A 23,123-nucleotide genomic window follows, 5' to 3' on the forward strand; every position below is an offset into this window, starting at 1 on the left:
CACACCCAGCCACTCTATATCCCAGCCCTGCAAGTGGACTCCAGCTCTCCCCATGCACCTCCACCCCAGTATCCCCAGGTCTACCGCTGCACCCCAACACTCCCCACCTGCACTCAAAAATCACCCTGTCAGTGGTTCCTGGGAGGGGCGGGGCATTGGGGGCGGGAGGTGGGGAACAGGATGAGAGGGATTTGGGGCTGCAGCGAGGAGAGGGGGCAGGGGCGGCGCCAGGCCCCAGCACGACAAGTGCGTGCTTGGGGCGGCAAGCCGCAGGGGGCGCTCTGCCGGTCGCCGGGAGGACGGCAGGCAGGCTGCCTTCGGCGGCATGCCTGTGGAGGGTCCGCTGGTCCCGCGGCTCTGGTGGACCTCCTGCAGGTCCACCGAAGCCACGGGACCAGCGAACCCTCCGCAGGCACGCCCGCGGGAGGTCCACCGGAGCCGCGGGACCGGCGACCGGCAGAGCGCCCCCCGCGGCATGCCGCCGTGCTTGGGGCAGCGAAATGTCTAGAGCCACCCCTGAGAGGGGGGCTATGGAGAGGGGGATAAACGGGGATGGGTGGCAGGGGAGGGGAGAGAGGTTGGGGTCGGAGGTGTTGAGGAATGGGACACTGGGGAGAACAGGAGCAGGGGCAACTGTTAGCCCCACATGCTCCCCACTCCTGTGTGTGCGCCCAGATGTGAGGGGTCCAGCCTGGAGGTGGGACAGAGCCCCTCTCCCTGCCCTCCACATGTGTGTGGGGGGATCCAGGGGGACCCTTCACCCCTCTCTGCCCCCTCCCAAGTGCCCTTTCCTCCCAGCCTGTGTGTCGAAGGGCCCTGAAGTCCACATGCTAGGCCAAGTTTTTGGGTAATTTACCATCCTCATCTCACCAACAACTGCTGCCACCCGCTAGTGTTGGGCTGCTCACCGCCTGGACTGCAGCCACATAACCCTCAGTGTGATGGCCCGCTCCAGGGGGCTGGAAGAAGGGTGGGGTGGGCAAGCTTTTGGTCCCTTCATCATTTTCCAGGACTCCTGGGGGCGTGAGGGGGCTGGGAAAGGCAGGGAAGAGCTTTGTGCATCTCAGCCACGATGGGACTGCCGGCGGAGCACTGCACTACCTATGTTCATGGGGAATCATGGAATGAGGGCAGAGTTAAGGTGACACAGGCATCCTTAACGGTGCATTTCCTGCTGTGGCCAGGTTTCGTTTGACATGCTTCAGCATTCTGCAAAGGGACAACCTGCTGCCAGGTGGCCTGAACTCCATGTGGACGTGGATTACAGAGAGCTGGGTGTATGTGCAGGGAGATGATGGCAGCACAGGAAAGTCGCTACTCACAGTTCTTCCTATTATCCAACCCATACCCCTCTGGGCTGCGGTGAACAAAGGGTTAATGGCAGCCTAGCCCACCCAGGGCATGCTGGGAGGAGTAGTCCCCCAGCAACAGGGAAGCTGGGAGTGACAGTTCTTGGCCTCTTCCCTATTAGGGTTAGGGTGTGTCTTTCCAGGACACCCCTCTTCACATTGCAGGTTGGGGGTGGGATTCAGTCATGGCACAGGGGCTGGAAGGGAGATACCAACTCTTCCAGCCCCCTGCTCTAACCACTAGACCCCACTCCCCTCCCAGAGCTGGGATAGAACACAGGAGTCTTGGTGCCCAGCCTCAGCTTCCACTGGATCCCAAAGCCTAGAGTGGATTTTGAGGGTGAGGTGCAGAGGAGTCTGGGACACAGGTTACGTAGCAGCAGGGCCGGGGGGTGCCCATCCCTGGGGGCAGGGAGAGTACCAGCTGCTCAGGGAATCCCTGGGTCACTGAGCCACCTAACTCCCTCCCGGCCCCAGGGATTGGCGCTGGGCCTGGGAGAGCCACGGGTGCAGGGGACTGGCACCTCCTGCTAAACCGGCTTTGCCGAGACCAGAGCTGTGCCCCGGGCCGAATCCAGGCCCCAAGGTGGCGCTGGGCCTGGGGGATGCTGAGACCCAGTCTGCCTTCCTGTGGGCTGAGCTGCGGGGGTCCCTGGAGGGAGGGCTCGCTGGCTACCCAGCCAGATCGCTGCCTATGGGGCTGGGGTGGGTGCCAGCTCCGCTTCAGAGCAGCTTTCGAATCCCCATTGCCTGGAACCTTGGCACATCTTCTGGAGACACTGGGTCTGGTGCATGAGCCCAACTGGTGCCTGAACTGCAGCCCCCCTGTCCCCCCAAACCAGCTTCTCTTATGTTCCCGAGCTTTTCCCAGCATTGCTGGGCTGGGCGTTGAGGAGGAAACCCGGGCATTGCTCCTGGTACGGTGGGGGCCACGGTATGGAGGTTGCAAGTTGAAACCTGCCCCTGCATGGAGATCTGCCCGTGGCTCTTTGCGAAGATTTATTCCAGGGAGATGTAAGCTGTGCCCAGCGGGCAGTTTAGATGGGGCTCAAAGGGCTTTTGGGAAGCAAATGAAATGCCCCATGTGACTGCTTGCCGGGAGCAGGAGGTGAATTAGCGGGCAGAGCCCAGCCAGACCATCTCTTCCTATTCCCAACCCAGGGAATCTCCGTGTGGTGTTATGTGCAGCTGTTCCCCAGCTGCCCCACCCCAGAGCTGGCTGCATCTCAGTGCCAAGCGAGCCACACCCCTGCAGCCCCACCCCAGAGCTGGCTGCATCTCAGTGCCAAGCGAGCCACACCCCTGCAGCCCCACCCCAGAGCTAGCTGCATCTCAGTGCCAAGCGAGCCACACCCCTGCAGCCCCACCCCAGAGCTAGCTGCATCTCAGTGCCAAGCGAGCCACACCCCTGCAGCCCCACCCCAGAGCTAGCTGCATCTCAGTGCCAAGCGAGCCACACCCCAGCTGCCCCACCCCAGAGCTAGCTGCATCTCAGTGCCAAGCGAGCCACACCCCTGCAGCCCCACCCCAGAGCTAGCTGCATCTCAGTGCCAAGCGAGCCACACCCCTGCAGCCCCACCCCAGAGCTAGCTGCATCTCAGTGCCAAGCGAGCCACACCCCTGCAGCCCCACCCCAGAGCTAGCTGCATCTCAGCACGGGGCGAACCACTCTCATGCAGGAAGCCCAGGCAAGGGGACAGCGCGGGGGACTCAGGGTGGCTTGGTGGGCTGTGATTCCTGCTCAGCATAGCCCCTCTCCACACATGGTCTGCACCCTGCGCCTCCACCGTCCCAGACACGCGAAGCAGTGAGTTCTGCAGCTCACACGGACTGATTTCCCCCTAACACCTACGGGCTCTCCCCTCCCGCATTAGAGTAATACCACATGAATCTCCGGCGCTGGCTGATGGCCTCTAAGGTACTGGGGTCCAGCTGCTGTGGGTCCATACATGATACCCGGAGGGGGCAATGCTAGAGGGCTGCCCCAGAGCCCAGTGACACCAATAGCCCCAAATTCCCCCTCCTTGGGGGCTGTCTGCTGGGTGTGGAGGGCAGTGGGCATGGTGAATGTAGCCCAGGAGAGAGGATGGGGCACCTGCCTCTGAGATGCAGCCAGCTCTGGGGTGGGGCACCTGGGGAACAGCCACATATAACACTGCACAGGGATGGCTTGTCTGACGCTAGGATGCGGAACAGCTGCAGACAACACTGCAAAGAGATAGGATGACCCCCATCTCCCCCCCTCCGCCCCCCAGGTTGTGGGCAATAAATCCAGCCCTGCTCTGGCACGTCCATCCACCTGCAACTGCCCAGCTGACTTCCCCCCATCTGGCTGCCCCAGCTTCCTTCTCCGCCCCCTGCCCCCAGGGCACACGCTCCCCCCAAACGCCCCCAGCACACGCGGCTGGCCAGCAAACCACCATCACCCTGGTGGCTGCAATGCTGCACTGGCCACAATCCACCACCTGGGCACCTGGCCCCATTGACTCCAATGGAGTGAGCCCATTGCAGGCAGGGCATGACTCTGGATTGACCCCAGGGATCTGGGAGCAGAACCCAGCCCTGTCCCCACTGCTGTTGGGAGTGACTCCAGGGGCGGGGGGCGGGGCTCAGCATCAGTCCGGGCACAAGGAGACCTGGCTGGTGTTTGTGAGTCGCTCTGCAGACAGATTTCAGCGACACCCTTGGGCCCGTTGCCCAGGTTTGCTCTGGATGTGCCCAGCCCTGCAGGCGATCCCTCCACTTGGCCCCTGGCCTCTCCAGTTCCACCTCCCGGCCCCACCCATGAGCATGAAACTCACCAGCACTGGGGAGGAATGGAAAGTGAAACCCGGGCGGGGGAACCTTCACTTCCCAGCCGGGCGCCCAGGCAAGTTTCAATCTGACCTGGCAGCTCCTCTGCCCAGCTGGGCCTGGGCCAAGGAGGGGTCGGAGAAGTGTGAGCCCACAGAGGGGGCTGTGTGCGCAGAGGCTGGGGCAGCAGGTACGTGGGAGCGCCCGGGATGGAGGGGGATTGGTGGCCACGGGGCAGTGGGTCGTCTGTTGGGGGCTGCTGGCACAGCCAAGGGCCAGACACAGCACTGGTGTTGGCACCAGTCACCCATTTCGGGCCCAGGGCAAGGGCGGCATTGGCTGGCCAGCACCCTGTGGAGGGGACATCTCTCCTCCTGCTCCCAGCCCCCCCCTAACCACTAGACCCCACTGTCCTCCCAGAGCCAGGGATAGACCCCAGGAGTCCAGTCTGCTGGTGCCCGCTCTACCCACCACCCGGCGCTGTCTCTAGCAGAGCTCCAAGGCCAGGTGTGGGCCGTGAGCCATTCCTGGCCCCTCTGCGCTGCTGCGGGCTGCGCTGTCGAGCTGCCGGGAGCTCCAGGCCACGATGGGATCAGTCTTGGCTGTCTGGGGACGACTCTCAAGCAAGCTTGGTGTGCCGGTGGCCTTCGGGGGCAGAGCTGGGAGGTGCCTCCAGCCCCCCACCAGCGACACCAAGGCAGGGGAGAGCACCAAGCTGTGCCGTGAGGGGCCTGTGGCGAGGACGGAGCCGAGACCCCCCCACCGGGGCCCACGGGGAGCCCCCCCGGAAGGCCGATGCACAGAGACCTTGTTCATTACACTGCCAGAGATGGACCTGTGGGAGCAGCTTTTGGGGGTCCTGGCGCCCTCCCTCTGGCAGGTGATGGCCAGCGGGCACTGCCAGGGGGATGCTGGCACCCTGGCCCTCTCCGGCCCCCAGGAGGCAGCACTGGCTGCCAAGGTGGCCATCAGTGAGCTGCTGATCCTGGTGGGCAGGGCAGTGCCCTCGGTGGGCCGGTTCTTCCGTCCGTGCCCAGAGCTCAGCCTGTTCCTCGGGGAGGGAGACGGCGCCGGGCTCCGGGCAGGCGCTGTGGTGAGGCTGGGTGGCAAGTCTGACCCGGCCAGCGGGGCCAGCGTGGTGACCCGGAGGGCGCTGAGCCAGCGAGGGGCTCCTCACGCCCACCTGGAAGTCTGCTCCCCGCCAGGGGCCGTGGGACTGGCAGCCGGGGCGGTGCTGCAGACCCTGGAGGCCGCAACCCGGCTGCAGGTCACCTCCGTGGCCATCTGCGTGGACTCGGAAGGTGCGTGGCTGCTGGAGGCCGTGGCTGAGGCCATTGACACCTTCGCCTGGGGCCGCCCCACCCCCCCCCTGAGCAGCATCTCCGTGGTGGCTGCTGATGGGGCCCTGGTGGCCACCTTCCATAGGGCATGTGCCAAGCGGTGGCCGCTTGGCGAGAGCCGGCAGGAGCTGCTGGGGAATGTCCTCCGGGCCCAGGAAAGAGTCTGCACTCAGGTGGTCAGCGGGTCCCTCGCCAGCCAGAAGGTCAGTGCCTTGGTTAGAGGGGGGCTGGGAGCCAGGACTCCTGGGTTCTATCTCTACACTGGGAAGGGTGTGGTTGGGAGCCAGGGCTTCTGGGCTCTATCCCTGGCACTGGGAGGGGAGTGGGGGTCTAGTGGTTAGAGCAGGTGGGGTTGGAAGCCAGGACTCCTGAGTTCGATCCCTGGCACTGGGAGGGGCGTGGGGTCTAGTGGTTAGAGCAGGTGGGGTTGGAAGCCAGGACTCCTGGGTTCGATCCCTGGCACTGGGAGGGGAGTGGGGTCTAGTGGTTAGAACGGGGGCGGGGGAAAGGGAGCCAGGATTCCTGGGTTCTATCCCTAGCACCTTCTTTCCCAGCTGCTCTGTAGGAAGACAGTCTCTCTAGGGCTCACCTTGTTTGGAGCCCCCCAGGGCCGTTGTCCCCAGGCCCAGAGGGGGGAGCGGTGAGCCCCCAAGAAGTCGATCCAAGCATCTGTTGACGCTCCTTGGCTCTGTGTTGGGGACAGACGGATGTGCTGGTGCTGCCGGTGGCGCTGGAGACGGATGGGCTGGAGTGGTGCCCTCAGGAGGTCCGGGCCCTGGCCGAGAGGGCGCTGGGAGCTGCAGGCCACAGCGGGGAGCTCCAACCGGGGAAGGTGCTGACGGTGCCAGGCACGGCCCTCCCGGATCTGCACTGCAAAGCGCTGTACCTTGTGCAGCTGGATGGCGAGGCACTGCAGCAGCAGGGGGCGCCAGAGGTAATGGGGGGCCACCTCATACCCCACGGATCTCTGCTGTAGCCCCTGGATCTCCCCCGCTACCCAGCTCCACTAGATGCCTGGGACAGGACATAGCAAGGGGTTTAGGTGCCTAGACAGGCCTTAGCAAATCTAAGGGCCAATGAGGCGCCACTCTGTCTTTAGGCTCCTAAACCCCTTGGTACAGCACTATCACGCTCTAGAGCAGGTCGGCAGTTCTCCACCCAGCATTGTTCCAAACCAAACAGCGTCCTGGAGAAATTGACGTATTTCAGTTTTTCATAGAAAAGCCCATAAACCGTAAAGTTGTGGCAAACATTTTCCCTCCACCGTAGCTGGTTTGTTAGGGAAAATCAGAATCTTTTCATGGAATCATAGAATATCAGGGTTGGAAGGGCCCTCAGGAGGTCATCTAGTCCAACCCCCTGCTCAAAGCAGGACCAACACCAACTATATAATCCCAGCCAGGGCTTTGTCAAGCCGGGCCTTAAAAACCTCTAAGGCTGGAGATTCCACCACCTCCCTAGGGAACCCATTCCAGTGCTTCACCACCCTCCTTTTCTCTAAGTCCTAAGAAAATCGGAAAGTCTTTCTTTCCCCAAAACGGATTCTCCCCCCCACCCCCGCCCCCGAAACTGAAACGTTTGACCAAAACCTGAACATAAGAACACAAGAACGGCCAGACCGGGTCAGACCAAAGGTCCATCTAGCCCAGTATCCTATCTGCTGACAGTGGCCAAGGCCAGGTGCCCCAGAGGAAATGAACAGAACAGGGAATCATCAAGTGATCCATCCCCTGTCGCCCATTCCCAGCCCCTGGCAAACAGAGGCTAGGGACACCCTTCCTGGTTAATAGCCATTGTTTTACCATTTTGTTTTAACATCAGCAGGTTTTGTAAACTGAACATTTGTGCTGAGCCCCCAGAGGTGTCACTGAAAAGCAGCTGGGTTGCTGGAAGCAGTTTCTGAAAATGAATTTTTCCCCTCCAAAAATGAAACTTTTTACTGACGCCGTTGCTATGGGCAGTTTCTGAAAAGCAAAAATATGTCTTGAAAACCAAAAGAACTTGCCAGTGGGCTCCCAGGTTCCCTGGCATCCATAGAGACTTCCAGGGGAGAAAAGCCTGGGAGTTCTCACGGGTTAATGAAGCCGGAAAAAAAAGGCGTTAGGTCATCCTTGAAGCGAATCCTAAATACCTTGTGTTTCTTAACCTCTCTCGCCAGCTAGCTGCCGCATAACGGACAGACCTCACCCATCTGTCTCCTCTCCCCTCGAGTTCCCACTTCCAGAACTGGAGGCCTCGCTGAAGGAATATCAGCTTACTTCTCTGATAGATAGATAGATAGATAGATAGATAGATAGATAGATAGATGGGGTATATGGGGATAGATAGATAGATAGATAGATAGATAGATAGATAGATAGATAGATAGATAGATAGAGGGGGTATATGGGGATAGATAGATAGATAGATAGATAGATAGATACATGGGAGAATCTTCCTGCATATTCCCATAATCTATTTCCCCGTTGTTCTCGGTCCCTGCAGGTCATGCGCCAGATGGTGCGAAGCTGCCTCTGTTCCGTGTACGGCGCGTTCCTGGAGTCCGTGTCCTTCCCGCTGCTAGGGGCCGGTCAGATCCTGCCGGCTATGCTGGAGGAAGTCAGCTGCTTCCTGGAGCACCATCCCAACACCTGGATGAAACTGGTGCAAATCGTCCACCCGCTGGGGCTGCCGGCTCCTTGCCCGGTAAATGGGGCAGATCACCTGGGGGAGGGTTTGGGGGTTGCAGGGCAGGACTCCTAGGTTCCATCCCTGGCTTTGGAGGGGGGTGTAATGGTTAGAGCTCAGGGGTTGGGGCAGTCTGGGAGTCAGGACTCCTGGGTCCTATCCCCAGCTCTGGGACATGCGTGGCTCATAAATAAACGGACCCCTTTCTTGCCCTCCCTGGCAGGTGGCTGAAGAGCCCAGCACTCCGGCTGGTAAGAGCCCAGGACTCTCCCGGGTGCGCTGAGCGTGATACTGGTGACCCCGGGCCGTTACCTGCGTTCCAGGGCCTGTGGCAGAGCGCCCTCTGCTGGACCTGCCACGGTGGCTAAGTTTGGGCTCGCACCTGGGGCCTCTGGGCTCAGCAGGTTGCAGCAGCATCTCTCCCCTTGGCCTCTCCAGCGCAGACACCGCTCCCCGCTGCTCCCCAGAAATGGGGCCCCCAGGAGCAGCACCGACCCCCCAAGTCTCTCCAGCCATGGGCTGCTGCGGACCACCCCCCACTCGCAGCCCCCCTGGCCTCCCACCACCCCAGGGAGAAGGCAGCTGGGTGGGTGCCGTGCCCCAGCACCAGCTGTGTGACTCAGGCCGGGAGCCATCAAAGGCAGCAGTTGCCAACCTCTTGTTTGGGTTCCCGGGGGGTGGGCATGTCCCCGGTTCCCCAGATCACCAGGGCCAGCCATGCTGAAATGCTGCATCGCCACCGCAGCCCTGACTGCTGGGGGGAGAGCGCCCCCTGCGGAAGTCCTGCTCCCTGTAGCACAGCGCCCCCTAGTGTTGCAACGGGGCCAGCACTGATTGTTGGGGGAGGGCACCCCCTGCTGAGCCCCCCCCCAGCGCCATTTGAGGTATTTCGGAAGGACTCAAGGGTCTGTAACCCCCCCCATGTACCTTGATCCCCCCCATTGTACCGTCTACGGCAGTCGGATGCCCAACCCCCCAGGGCCAGTCCCCTCCCAGCTCCCTGGCGGGTCCCAGCCGTTCTCCTCTCTCCCCGCAGAGGCCGTGGGGTTCTGCTGGCCAGAACACCCCCTCTTTCTTCGCTATGTGGACGAGAGCCCGGCCGTGCAGCAAGAGTTCAAGAGGCGCCTGGAGGAGGCCGGCTACGGGTTCCGGGCCTGTCCCCACTGGGGAATCCTGAGCTTCCTGGCAGTGGCCAGCCCCGAGGAGCCATGCGGCTGGGAAGCGGCATTTCGCTCGGTGCGCCAGCGTTACATGGTGCATCACGAGGGCCGGGAGGACCTGCTGGAGGCCCTGGCTGCCGAGCCGTCCCTGGTGGAGGAGTTCGGGTCCATCCGGGTCTATGACGGGGAGGACTTTGTCGGCTTGGCCAGGGAGATGGCACCGTTCCTCCGGTGCCTGGCTGTGAGGGCCTTCCAGAGGCAGCTGGTGAGCCGGGAGTACCCGGCCGAACCACTGCCCAGGTGGGTCATCGTCAAGGACGTGGTGGAGAAGGAGCTCCCTGCCCCCCACGTCAGCATGGAGCTTCGACAGGGCGCCCCAGCTATCATCACCTTCCAGGGACCCCGCCGGCAGGTGGCCGAGGCGGAGAGCCGGTGCCAGCAGCTGCTCAGGGCGTTCCGGGTCCTGTCGGTGCCCGTCTCGCCTCTCCAGGCGCGCTTCATCCAGGAGCACCGAGAGGATGTCTTCACCCCCAGCTTCTTCCTGGACCGGGGCATCGCCGCCGTCCTAGAGCTCCCCACTGCTGTCTCAGGGACCGAGCTGGCCTGGGACCTCCATGCTGGGCTGGCGCCCTCTGAGGGCGTCTCGGTGGCTGGGCTGGAGCAGGGGAAGCTGCAGCATGCGGCGGAGCTCCTGGGGGGCCTGGTGGGCTGCCGGACGGTGCCAATCGAGGAGGGCGTGCACTGGGCCACACAGGGTCAGGAGTGGGCTGAGCTGCTGGCCGGGCTGGGCGCCCAGCGGGACGTGGCCTTGCACTGTGCCGCGAGCCGGGCGCAGCTGGTGGTAGTGGGCTTCCAGCCCTACGTGGCCCAGGCGGAGGCGGCCGTCCAGGAGTATCTGCAGAGTAATTCACTGGCTGAGGAGCGGCTGGACGTCCCCCGGCTGGAGCTGGCAGAAGCTGGGGCAGAGCTGCTGCGCTTGATGGCCTGGGAACACCTCCAGGTCACCCTCCAGCTGCACCCCAACACTCGGGTGCTGTCCCTGCGGCTGCGGGGCCTCCTGCGCCACCTGCGGCTGGCCAGAAGGGCCATCAAGGCTGACCTGGACTCCCTGGTGTTGGGCACGGTGCCCATCAGGGGCCGGGCCTTGGGCGAGTACCTCTGTGGGGAGGGGGCGACCCTCCTGCAGGACTTGGCTCAGCAGCTCCGCTGCGTGGTGAGCCTGCGAGGAGCCCCCCCTACAAATGGCCCCTCCAGCACCGGTGGGCAGGTGAGAGCTGTGGGGGGCAGGTTGCCCAGGGTTGCCGGGTTTGTCAGAGTCAGAGACCTGGGAGCTGGCGCTACGAGAACTGGGGAGGGGGCGGTCTGGGCTGAGAGGACAGGACTCCTGGGATCTGTCTCATGTCTGAAAGGGCAGTGAGGTCTAGTGGGTGGAGCAGGGGGGCTGGGAGCTAGGACTCCTGGGTTCTCTGCCGGCTCTGGGAGGGGAGTGGGGTCTAGGGGGTGGAGCAGCGGGGGCTGGGAGCTAGGACTCCTGGGTTCTCTGCCGGCTCTGGAAGGGGAGTGGGGTCTAGTGGTTAGAGTGGGAGCTGGGGCGGTGTGTGTGGGTTCCTGGGTTCTATTCTCTGCTTTGCCCCAGACTTCCTGCCTCCCTCCCCCTCTTTGTGCCTCAGTTTCTGGGTCTGCGAACCTGGTGAGTGGCCCATCCCCCCCGGCCAGGTGTCTGTGTCCCTGGGCAGGGCAGGGCATCTGAGGCTGGGCACGGGGCTTTGGGGGAGCAGCACGGCCATGGGCTGCATGGAGGTGCCGGTGCCCCCTGTGCTCTCTTCACCCAGCTCTGTCCTTCTCCTCAGGGCGCAGCGCCGCAGGCTCCCGAAGCCCCAAGGAAGCCCCTGAAGGTGCCGGCAGGTAAGAGCAACGCAAGGACCTGGAGGACTGGGCTGCACTGCCAGGCCATAGCCCCCTGCTAACCTAGCCCTGGGCCCCCTCCAGCTCTGCCAGTACCCGCTGCCCCTGCTAACCGAGCCCCATGGGTGCTGACCCACTTATTCAGGACTCCTCTCTGCATTCCCAGGGGCCCCCAAGGGGCTGGAGCTCCGCGTGCTCGGCCGAGAGCCTGACGTGGGCCGGGTGAAGGCAGCCGTGGCCGGCTTCGTGGCCCTGTTCCACGACGAAAGTATCTGCAACGTGGAGCTGGTGGCCGTTGGCACCCAGGCCCTGCGGGAGCTCGGCCAGGCCTCGCTGTACCAGTTCCCCGTCAGTCTCCGGCGCCTGCCAGGCAATGTGCTGCGGGTGCGGGGCGCCTGGGAGGACGTGGCCAAGGCCGTGGCCGCTGTCCATGCCAGGATCCAGGCTGCCCAGCGCCAGCGGGTGGAGGCCGAGGTGCTGTATGGGCTGGTCAAGTGGCAGCACCTGGCCCTGGCCGGTTGGCGTCCCCTCAGTGTGGCCACCAACCAGCGGCTGGAGACGGCGTACGCCAGCGGGGAGCGCCGGGTGGAGATCGAGTGGGACGGACAGCGGGCGGAGATCGACCTGCTCAAGGCAGTGGCCGTTGTGCGGGGCACTGGGGCCCCCATCCATCTCCGCCGGGAGATCTGCCTGTGGGGTGAGAGGAACCGAACCCCTTCCAAAGACACCTCCACAGCTGCCCCCACTGCTGGACAGGAGGGCACCAGCTCCCATCCGACCTCAGGGGACTGGGACTGGGGCAGGGACTGGGGCCCGGGGCCTTTCCCCTCCCAGGGGCGCCAGCTCCCATCCGGCCCCAGGGCAGGGGCTGGGCCTGGTGCGGTTCCCCACTGATGGACCCCATCTCTCGTTGCAGACAGGTGCCTCGCCCCACACTGGGAGCCCATGGGCGAGAGTCTGGTGAGGCTGGTGGAGCTGGCGAAGGGCTCGGAAGAGTACCGGGAGGTGGCCGAGGGGTTCAAGCGGACGGCCCCGGGCTACTGCATCCTCAATGTGAGTGTGAGGAGCTGGGGCTGAGAGACACCCCCTGTGGGTCCTAGAGCCCAGTCAGTGGGAAGGGGGATCTCTCCTAGCCCCAGCTGGGCGGGTGGGGGGGGGGACTCAGTGAGGGGGAGCTTCCCTGGCCCTGCCTGGAGGGGGGGACGGACGTCCTTGGAGGGCTGTCCACGGGGGCAGGAAGGCCAGATGGACGCGGCCATTGGGGGTGTCCCCTGACAGAACTGCAGGGGATTGAGGACCCAGGACGGAAGCTCGGGCCAGGGCGGGATGGGAAGACCCTGAAAGGCTGGGTGCCCCCCCACACCACATGGGGGTGCCCTTAGCAGTTCCTGGCCATGCCCCCCGCAGATCCAGAGGGTGCAGAACCGGGTCCTGTGGGTCTCCTACTGCTGGCAGCGCCGCTGGATGGAGGAGAAGAACCCGCCGGGCGAGCTCAACGAGCGTCTCCTCTACCACGGCACGCGGCCAGAGAACCGGCGCTCCATCCAGGAGATCGGCCTCCGGATCACCTGCCGCAAGGGTGGGGCTGGGCCCCCGGGGGGGCCCTGGGGCTGGGGGCACCAGGATTGTATGCCATCTCCGCCCCCCGGGCCACCCAGTCCTGCCCTGGGCCCGAATGGGAACCGAGGCCCCATGTCCCGTTCCCCACCCCCCTGAGCCAGCCAGTCCCTGCCCTGGGGCCGGATGGGAGCTGGCACCCCCTAGAGTGGAAAGGCCTCTTGTCCCATTCCTCACCCCCCAGTGCCAGCCAGTCCCTGCCCTGGGGCCGGATCGGGGCCAGTGCCCCCTCTAGGGGAAGGCCCTATGTCCCATTCCCTGCCCCCTTAAGTCAGCCAGTCTCAGCCTGGGGTGGTTCAGGGTTGGCCTCCCTCAAAGGACATGGCCCCGTGTCCCGTCTCTCAGTGTCTGGGGGTGACTGTTCTGTTCTCTCCTTTCTCACAGTGGGAATCTACGGCCAGGGCCTGTACTTCGCGGCGGAGGCTGCGCGGTCAGCGGACTACGCTAAGCCCGATGCCCACGGGCACCGCTTTATGTTCCAGGTGCGGGTGCTGACGGGGCAGTTCACCCAGGGCAAGGAGGACATGGTGCTACCCCCGGAGAAGCCGGATGGGGGCGGGCGTTACGACAGCGTGGTCAACGTGGTCTCCCGCCCCAGCATCTTTGTCACCTTCTTCGATGACCTCACCTACCCCGAGTACCTCATCACCTTCCGGGGCACCAGGCCGCCCCTGAACTGAGAACAGTGCTGCCCTGGGACAGGCCATGGGACCTGGGCACTGCTTGCCTGGCAGCCAAAGAACAGCCGTAGGGCCGGGCAGCACTGGGTGTGGAACATGTGCACATGTGTACTCATGCACTGGTTGGATTCAGAACCGCTCGACTGCATGTCCCCGGCTCTACACTGCTGACAGCTAATGGAGATTCTCCAGAGCATTCCCAGCATTCACAGCTCCAGCAGAGAGGACTGACTGGGCCATGGGATGGGGGAGAAAGATGAGCTGAGACACATCCCGCTGCCCCCTCCTGGAAGGTGTCGCGCTGCTCAGCTGTGTGTCATCAGCCCAGCACAACTGCCCACTAGTGGGGATTCTCCATTTGCCAACAGCTGAGGGAACGTCCGGCTTGTTTCTGGGAGGCTGTATAATTTCCTGTTACAATCTCCTGGCGGTTTCAGTCCTGTGGGCCTGGCTCAGGGAAGGGCCTGGCATCTTGTCGATCCAGCTGCACCCACGAGGAGGAGGATTGCCGGCAGGAGAAGAGGGTTATAATTTCGTATAAATCAACATATTTCACAGAAAGCAGGGGGCTCTCAAGGAGTTTTCTGGGTAGGAAAAAGCACATTGCAATGAACATTTTCACTGTTTTCCGATCCCAATTTGTGTCTTGATTCTGTTGTCAAATATCTAAAAAACCAAACATATATTTTTGGATTATTTTACCCCCCCCGCCCCGTTTTCTTCTTTTTAAACATTTTCCCCACTGGACATGCAGGTGAGAGGACTTACATTGTCCCTCTAAGCCAGTGGGCTCCAAACTGTGGGGTGTGCCCCTATGGGGGGGGTGGAACATTGGGGGGGGCGTGGCACGCCTGGGGCAGCCTGCGGGGGGTGGGGAGTGAGTGCCACAGAGCCCCGCTCTGCGCCCAGCTCCACTCTGTCCCCAGCCCCAGCTGCTGCTCCCCTCCCAGCCCCTGGCCCCAGCTTAGGGTTGCCAGGTGTCGGTTTTTGTCTGGAAACTCCAGTGAGAAAGGGGACCAGGCAGTGTCCGGTCAGCATTGCTGTATTGCAGCGTACAGCATAACCAGCCTCTGCCACTGGGGGACAAGAAGCCTGGAGGAGCATTTAGGGATGGCTCCGGCAAAAGAGGTACCGGCTGCTCCCCTGTCCTGCCCCTAGCGCGGCTCTCCCTCCCTGCCCCTGCCCCAGCCACCCCCTGCCCTCCCACCCCGGCTCCTGGGGGATTGCGGACTAGATGGGGGGGGGACACTGAAAAAGTTTGGGGACCACTGCTCTAGCCCTAGATCCTTTCTACATACGACACCAGATCAATGATCCACCCAGCCCGGCGACCCTGCTGCGTGTCCGCCCTGATGCATGGTCCCTTCAGTCTATCCTGTCCAAGTGGCTTCACTGTGGATAAATAATGAAAGGGTCTTGGGCCTGGATGAGCGTGACTCTGTAGGCTGGTGGGCTGGGCCCTCACACGGGCTGGGGGAGACCCCAGGTCTGATCCTCCTGCTCCAAGTCAGGAGAGACTTAGAGAGCCCTGACCATTGAGTTAAGTGACACCACCCGCTCCTCCAGCCAGAGTTTGGATGGGACCCGCTTCTGTAGCCCAAGTCTAGGGTTCAGGAGCCTAAGCGCAGGTGCAGATCGGGGCCTACAAGGGCTGCCAGGTTGGGTGGGACGGATTCCGGGAGGTTTCAACCCATGACATGAGTGTTCATTAAAGATGAATCTTTCATTCCTGGCGACTCCCGGGCGAACCTGGAGGGCTGGTGACCCTGGGGCCTACGTGCGGTGCCTGTGATGAAGGGTTAGCACAGAGGGCAGCCTATTCCGGACTGCACTGGCTTTTGTGCTCCTTTCTGGCCAGCTGCCCTGCCAGGACACCTCGCTGACTGTCACTGCAAGCCATCCAGAGCAATTACCCAGTCGATCAGGTGTCAGAGGAGAGACGTCCTTGGAGGGGGAAGGCTGATTGCTTCGGGATCATTATTTGTGCCATCTGCACAGAAAACCCAGGAATTTCCCTTGCTCAGTGTGATGCTGCTGCCCGTGGGAGCCAGCTTAGGTCACTCAATTAAGGTGAACTGCAAACAAAATGGGGCAGACAAATCCCAAAAGCTGGTGGTTATTCCAATACTTAGTATCAGAGGGGTAGCCGTGTTAGTCTGGTTCTGTAGAAGCAGCAAAGAATCCTGTGGCACCTTATAGACTAACAGACATTTTTGCAGCATGAGCTTTCGTGGGTGAATACCCACTTCTTCGGATGCAAGACATGTAAGAAGTGGGTATTGCATCCGAAGAAGTGGGTATTCACCCACGAAAGCTCATGCTGCAAAAACGTCTGTTAGTCTATAAGGTGCCACGGGATTCTTTGCTGCTTCTCCAATACTTAGATTTACCAACCAGCACAGAACAGCTTCTGTAGCACCTCACTGGTTACTCAGAAGTCCAAATACCGCAGTTCCCTTAAAGTACCCAGCCTCAGGCCTCTGTCCAGACACACACGTCAGATATGATGATGATTCCTGAAAATCTTATCTCATCATATAAAATAAAAGGTTCTTCCAATGATCTTACCCAAAATACACGCTATTAGCCAATTCTTATTAACTAAGCTAACATTTATTGAAAAAGAAAAGAGAGAGAGTTGGTTAAAAGATTAATGTACACACGGACTTGAATTCAATTCTTGAGGTTCAGATACATAGTAGAGATGAGCTTGTAGTTGCCAAAAGTCCTTTTAGAAATAGTCCATAGGTTATAGTCCAATGTCCATATTCAGGGTGACTCCAGTCAGTGACTGGGGATCTCAATCCTTATGGCTTAAGGTTTCCCCCTCTTGAAACCCAGAGCAGATCTGAGATGAAGTAGGATCCTGTCCCAGGGTTTTTATACATTTCCAGCAGCCTTTCGGCCTGAGAAAACAATAGGCTTAACTCTCCTTCTCCCAAACACCCTGGCAATTAGCACAGGGTGATTTCTCCATTAAACAGTTCAGATACAGGTTATCACAACCTTCAAAGAGACATAGAGACAATAATACTGTTTCACTCAAGTATCTTTCTAAATGTTAATGTTCCTTTTTCGATCTTTGAATCAAAGCTATAGCGATAGACAAGACTTGTTTGCTTACCTTACAAGAGCTGAGCAAACACCTACCCTTCTACCTCTAACAATGCAGACTGCATTTCAAAGCTCTAGTCATTTACATATCTTCCTAACCAGTTTCTAAAGTTCAGCCATGGGTCAGTCAGTTTGTGAGTTAATTAACTCTTTCTGGCCCTGTCATCTTTCAGTGAGATATTATATCACACTCATAATGTCACACTCGGTCATTCCTAATTTCCTTCAGTGGTGTCAGGGGACACCCCATCTTCCTTGGTGAATGCTATATACACAAGGAGGCATCTGCATTTCAGACTAGCAGGGAAGGAACATGTTCCAGGACAGATTGTGGCTCCAGCCCCTGCATTTCCCCTTATACATTTCTGTCCAAGCTATTAGGTCTGTGGCCATTCTTCTTATAATTCAAAATAATTCTCTTAGCCTTTTTTCCCCATCTTGCTTTTCTGCACCAGTGAGTTCCATGCGTTAACTGACTCTCACATTCAGGTAGATAAAAAAAGTGCCTGATATGATCTAAACTAAATAGGAAAAAAATCAAAAAAAAATTGAGACAAGATTGACAAAAGTACTGAGAACAGAAAGATGGCTGGGACTTTCAAAGGACTTTCATAAGTCACCTAATTTTCTGATGCTTTAACTGTTCTTTGCTGATTTTGGCTTGTTCCTTTGCTTTCCTGGTTTGCTCTGAGGATGAGGACTGAGAGGTCAGACATGGAATGAGAACTTTGTGAAACATGTTCGCCCACAGGATGGAGGCAGTCTGGCCTACCAGCATGGAAGCATGTCCTCTGAAATGGTGGCCAAAGCGTGAAGGGGCATACGAATGTTTAGCATATCTAGCACATAAATACCTTGCAAGGCCAGCTACAAAATTGCAGTGCAAACACCTGCTCTCACTTTCAGGTGACATTGTAAATAAGAAGCAGGCAGCGTTGTCTCCCATAAATGTAAACAAACTTGTTTGTCTTAGCAATTGGCTGAAAAAGAAGTAGGCCTGTGGGACTTGTAGGCTCTGGAGTTTTGTTTTTGAGTGCAGTTATGTAACAAAAATAATCTTCATTTGTAAGTTACACTTTCATGATAAAGAGATGGCACAACAGTACGTGTATGAGGTGAACTGAAAAATACTTTTTTTGTTGTTTATCATTTTTACAGTGCAAATATTTGTAATAATAATATAAAATGAGCACTGTACACTTTGTATTCTCTGTTGCAATAGGAATCAATATACTTGAAAATGTAGAAAAACATTCAAAATATTTAATAAATTTCAATTGGTATTCTATTGTTTAACAGTGTGATTACGCGTTATTTATTTTTTTAATCATGATTAATTTTTTGTGTTAATCGCGAGTTAACTGCGATAAATCAAAACCCTATTTTCAATTAAAGAAATGTGCCCCCATACCCTCAAAAAAGGCTAAATGGAAAAAGGAAAGCGGATGCAGTGGCAGGGGGAGGGGAGGGAAATGGTGTTAGCAGACGCTGCTGCTTCTGCTAATTTTTATCCAAAGCCTTTTCATTTTAAGAATCCCAAAAGAGAGGGTTGGGTGGAGTAGCCCATTCTCTCATAGATGAACATGATTTGTTGGGAAGGAGTCAGCATGGTTTTTGAAAAGGGAAATCATGCATCACCAATCTACTAGAATTCTTTGACGGGGTCAACAAGCATGTGGACAAGGGGGATCCAGTGAATATAGTGTACTTAGCTTTTCAGAAAGCCTTTGACAAGGTCCCTCACCAAAGGCTCTTAAGCAAGGTAAGCTGTCTTGGGATAAGAGGAAAGGTTCTCTCATGGATCACTAACTGGTTAAAAGATAGGAAACAAAGGGTCAGGAAATAATAGGAAATGAATGGTCAGTTTTCAGAATGGAGAGAGGTAAATAGTGGTGTCCCTCAGCGGTTTGTACTGGGACCAGTCCTATTCAACGTATTCATAAATGATCTGGAAAAAGGGGTAAACAGTGCCTCATCTCTGCATTGCTCCTTGGCTACACCTCTGTATGGCATCTTGTTGGTGTTGTGGAACCATTAGCTGTTCCGGGCTCTTCTAGTCCCACAGCTCCTTACAGGAGAAGGTGTCCTTGTCTTTTATTAGTTTTCCTTGTGAGTTCATTTGAGAAAGGGACAGAGAGACAGCAGCAAATCCTGAATTCTCACTAGGTCTCAGGCGGGGCTGTCTTAGGGTATGTCTACAGTAGAAATGCTACAGTGGCACAGCTGTGGCTCTGAAGCAACATCACATAGACATTTACCTCAGTCATGGAAGGAGTTCTTCCATGAACCCAGCAATGTCTACAGTAGGGCTTAAGTTGGCTTATTTACATCACTGTGTAGTTAAGCTGATGTAGTGATGTACTTTGTAGTGTAGACTAGCCCCGAGTCTCTGTTTTCCCTTTGATTCCTGCACTCAGCTCACTTGACGGTTTCTCTCTCCATTTTTACTGCCCTACCTGCATGTCTGACCTCATGCATGTCACCCCAGAGAAGCCGCCCATGGGTCATACAAAAATAGCCAGACTTTACATGCATCCTGTAAAGGCATGCAACTATCCCGCTGATCAGGTATCAGAGGAGAGATGTCCTTGGAGAGGGGCAGGCTGATTGCTTCAGGATTCTTATTTGTGCCATCTGCACTGAAAACCCAGGAACTCTCCCAGCTCAGTCATTCCAAATCTTCTTCAGCAGTGACAGGGAACACCCCATCTTCCCTGGTGAATGATATATACACAAGGAGACAGCTGCATTTCAGACTAGCAGGGAAAGAACGTGTTCCAGGAGAGATTGCGGCTTCAGCATTTCTCTTTAGTGAGTCATTAAATTTGAGAGGTGACTGAAAAAGTGGAACCCAAATCCCAGAGAAATCAGAGACCATCATTCCAAGCTTGAAATGTACCAGAGTTTTGGGTAAGCCTTATTGTCTGTGCTTCTGGGAGTTTTAGGGCACATGTCAATAATGTACATTCCATGATTCCGGAAATCAGACATTGAGGTATCACCTGTGTGTCTCACATGTTGGCTAATAAGACGGATATATCTAAAGAGCATAACAAAGACTTTTGTGAAAATGGTCAGTGTAACTAAGCACTTGGCTAGCCTGGGAATATGAGGATGTAATTGATAACTCCATGGATGAGCAAACACAAGGTCATCAATGCCCTTTGTTCACAATCCATAACGCTAGAAGGGTGTTAGAGAAATTGAGCTTGGAGAAGCTTTCAAATGTTTTCATTTGGCTGTTCAACCCTTTACATCCTCGGTGCATGAATTTTGCTATCCTGGCTCTCGTGATGGCCAGAAAAATATAAAATCCCTGTACTGGACAGCTAGGGATTAATAAACTGATAAGGCAAGTGTTGTCATAACTCCTGGTTCCCAGTGTCTGGTTCTGAGCTCAAATATCAGAATTTATTCCCCTTATATATTTCTGTCCAAGCTACTAGAGCTGTGGCCATTCTTCTGATTATTCAAAATAATTCTCTAAGCCTTTTCCCCCCAATCCTTCCTTTCCTGTACTAGTGAGTTCCACACGTTAACTGAGTCTCACATTCAGGTAGATACAAAAAGTGCCTGATATGATATACATTAAATAGGGGGAAAAAATTAAGAGTGAGATTTACAAAAGTACTGAGAACTGAAAGGTGGTTGGGATTTTCAAAGGACTTTCATAAGGTTTGGGGCATCTAACCACCAAGGCACTTTCGAAAATCCCACCTCATTTTCTTATGCTTTAACTGTTCTTTGTCAATTTTGGTTAGTGTTCCTTCCACTTTGTTGTTAATACTAATTGTGTTGAGTATCTGGTCACCATTAACCTTTTTTGTGAAGACTGAAGGAAAGTCAGCATTAAACACCTCCACTGCCTCCACCAAGTAGAAGACCTACACTTTCCTTTGTCTTGCTCCTAGTGTATTTTATTCTTCTTATTGCCTTTAGTCCTTTGCCAGGTGTAACTCATTTTGTACCTTAGCCTGTCTGATTTCGTCCCTACGTGCTTGTGCTGTTCTTTTGTGCTCCTTAGCAATTTATCCATGTGTCCACTTTTTGTAGACTTCCTTTTTGATTTTCAGATAATTAAAGAGCTCCCGATGGAGAAATACTGGCCTCTTCCTCTTCTTCCTGTTTTTCCTTCGTATTGGAATATCTGGCAGTTGTGCCTTTAATATTGTCTCCTTGAGAAACTGCCAGCTCTCCAGAACTCCTTTATTCCTTAGATTTTCTTCCGGTGGGACCTTACCTACCAGTCCTTTGAGTTAGTTAAAGTCTGGTTTTTGGATGTCCATCATCTTTATTCTGCTGCTCCCTCTCCTTCCTTTCCTTATAATTAGGAAATTTAGTTTTTCACGATAACTTTAACCCAAATTACCTTCCTGCTTCCGATTCACAAGCAATTCCTCCCTGAGAGGTTTGTGAGAATCAAATCTAAAATCGCTTTCCCCCTGGTACTTTATTGACTTTCTGAAACAAAAATTTGTCCTCAACACGTTCTATGACCTTATTGGAAACGTTGTGTTCTGCCATATTACTTTTCCAACTGATGTCTGGGTAGTTAAAGTCTCCTATTAGTACCAGGTCTTGTGTTTTGAACAGTTGTGTTATTTGTTCTAGAAATGCCTCATCCACCTTCCATTCCTGCTTTGCTGGTCCATATGAGACTCTTACCATGATGACAACCTACAATGTCATCCCATTTCCCATAGACACACCTGATGGCTAATACAGAAGGCAGAAATCAAACATCCATCTCAGAATTCATCCTCCTGGGATTTGGAAATCTTCCTGAACTGCAGCTTCTTCTCTTCCTGCTGTTTCTAGCGATCTACATGGTGACTGTGGCTGGAAACATCCTCATTGTTGTGCTAGTTGTGACTGATCAGCACCTTCACACCCCCATGTACTTCTTCCTGGGGAACTTGTCCTGCTTGGAAACCTGCTACAGCTCCAGCATCCTGCCCAGGATGCTGGCCAGTCTCCTGACTGGGGACAGAACCATCTCATTCAGAATTGGCATCATGCAAAAATATTTCTTTGGTTTTCTGGTAGGTGTTGAGTGTTGCCTCTTTTCTGCAGTGTCTTACGATCGGTATTTAGCAATATGCAAACTGCTGCATTATACAACCCTCATGAATGGCAGGCTCTGCCTCCAGCTAGCAGCTGGGTCTTGGATAAATGGGCTTTTGGCTGGTAGCACAATCACATCCTTGATGTCACTGTTATCTTTTTGTGGCCCCAATGAAATTGATCATTTTTTTATGATCTCACTCCAGTAAAAAAAAACAACCTGTCCTGCAGTGACACCAGGCTGATGGACCTTGTTGCTTTCATTCTGGCTTCAATATTCAGCCTGCCCCCATTTCTATTTACCCTGGCATCCTACGTTTGCATCATCACCACCATCCTGAGAGTCCCTTCCACCCCGGGAGGCAGAAGGTCTTTTCCACCTGCTTCTCCCACCTCATCGTGGTGACGCTCTTCTATGGGACCCTGATGATTGTCTACATGCTCCCAGTCACCAACATACAAAGTGTTCTCTGTCTTCTACACCAGTCTGACTCCCCTGATTAACCCCCTGATCTACAGCCTGAGGAATAGAGAGGTCAAGGAGGCCCTGAGAAGAGCTGTTTTTAACCTTCACAGGGACTGAGACATTTCAAACTAAGGGGAAGTGGGGAAAAGGCCCAGTGTGATTAGTGCAAATAACTATTGGTGTGAAATGGTGGTGTCAGTGCAGAACAGCTAATGCACTGTAAATGCACACCCTAGCTATTTCGTACTAACTTCCCGCTGAAAGCCCGTCTTGTATGCAAGCTGCAATTGTTTCGTCTTAGAGGGAAAAAGAGGGACCCTCCCCTGACTTTCTTATATATTTTAATTCCCTCCCCCACTGATATATTGTGAAAATTCTTTCTTTCTTTCTTTCTTTCTTTCTTTCTTTCTTTCTTTCTTTCTTTCTTTCTTTCTTTCTTTCTTTCTTTCTTTCTCAGAGGAGAAAAGTAATTTTCTTTAATGTGAAAATTTAAAACTGAGAGGAAATACACTTTCTACAACCCTGCCCTCCTGGCCTTTAAAACAAGAAGAATGAAGAAGTGAAAACTGAGGTAAAGTGTGTGAGTGGGAGTGGGAGAGGGGGTTAATTTGAAAAAATTGGGAAAATTAGAATGTGAGAGGAAGGGGAGGGAGGGAGGAATTTTCCCAAATTAAAACCAGTTACAAATATTCCTTGGAACACAGTCAGAATGTCAGACAAAGTGAGAGCTGGTTGTTTTCTTTCTAAAAATGTTCACAGAAATTTTCACAGTTTTTAAGATTCTGGGGGCTTCTATTGAAGCTTTTGCAATGCAGGATGCAAAGATTAAGTGACTTGTGAGATTGTGTTGACAGAAAAGCCGTGGACAGAAACAACTCCAGGATCAATGTATCTTAAACAGTGATGAAAAGTGAATTTTAACTACTTTGACTAGCGCTGTTGTCTTCAAATATTTTGATTGCAAATTT

At 55.9% G+C, this 23,123-nt stretch overlaps 1 protein-coding gene across 1 annotated transcript; it reads left to right on the plus strand.

Moving 5' to 3' along the window:
* The first annotated feature begins 4,728 nt into the window (after positions 1-4,728).
* Positions 4,729-14,180, plus strand: LOC123348363. The gene is made up of 10 exons (XM_044985883.1): positions 4,729-5,685; positions 6,186-6,416; positions 7,967-8,167; positions 8,373-8,400; positions 9,186-10,576; positions 11,160-11,214; positions 11,381-11,911; positions 12,131-12,267; positions 12,622-12,793; positions 13,216-14,180. Exons 1-10 carry the CDS (start codon positions 4,729-4,731, stop codon positions 13,509-13,511), a joined length of 3,999 nt encoding a protein of 1,332 aa, XP_044841818.1. The 3' UTR covers positions 13,512-14,180.
* The last annotated feature ends 8,943 nt before the right edge of the window (positions 14,181-23,123 follow it).

Source organism: Mauremys mutica, chromosome 13 (genome assembly GCF_020497125.1).
Source record: "Mauremys mutica isolate MM-2020 ecotype Southern chromosome 13, ASM2049712v1, whole genome shotgun sequence".
Taxonomy (NCBI): domain Eukaryota; kingdom Metazoa; phylum Chordata; order Testudines; family Geoemydidae; genus Mauremys; species Mauremys mutica.

What these genes read in the sequence shown, in the direction of transcription:
- LOC123348363 (XM_044985883.1), top strand. Translation starts at nt 4,729, where the DNA reads ATGGGATCAGTCTTGGCTGTCTGGGGACGACTCTCAAGCAAGCTTGGT. An exon ending in GGTCCCTCGCCAGCCAGAAG is followed by an intron (nt 5,686 to 6,185) that starts GTCAGTGCCTTG and finishes TGTTGGGGACAG; the next exon opens with ACGGATGTGCTGGTGCTGCC. An exon ending in AGAGCCCAGCACTCCGGCTG is followed by an intron (nt 8,401 to 9,185) that starts GTAAGAGCCCAG and finishes CTCTCCCCGCAG; the next exon opens with AGGCCGTGGGGTTCTGCTGG.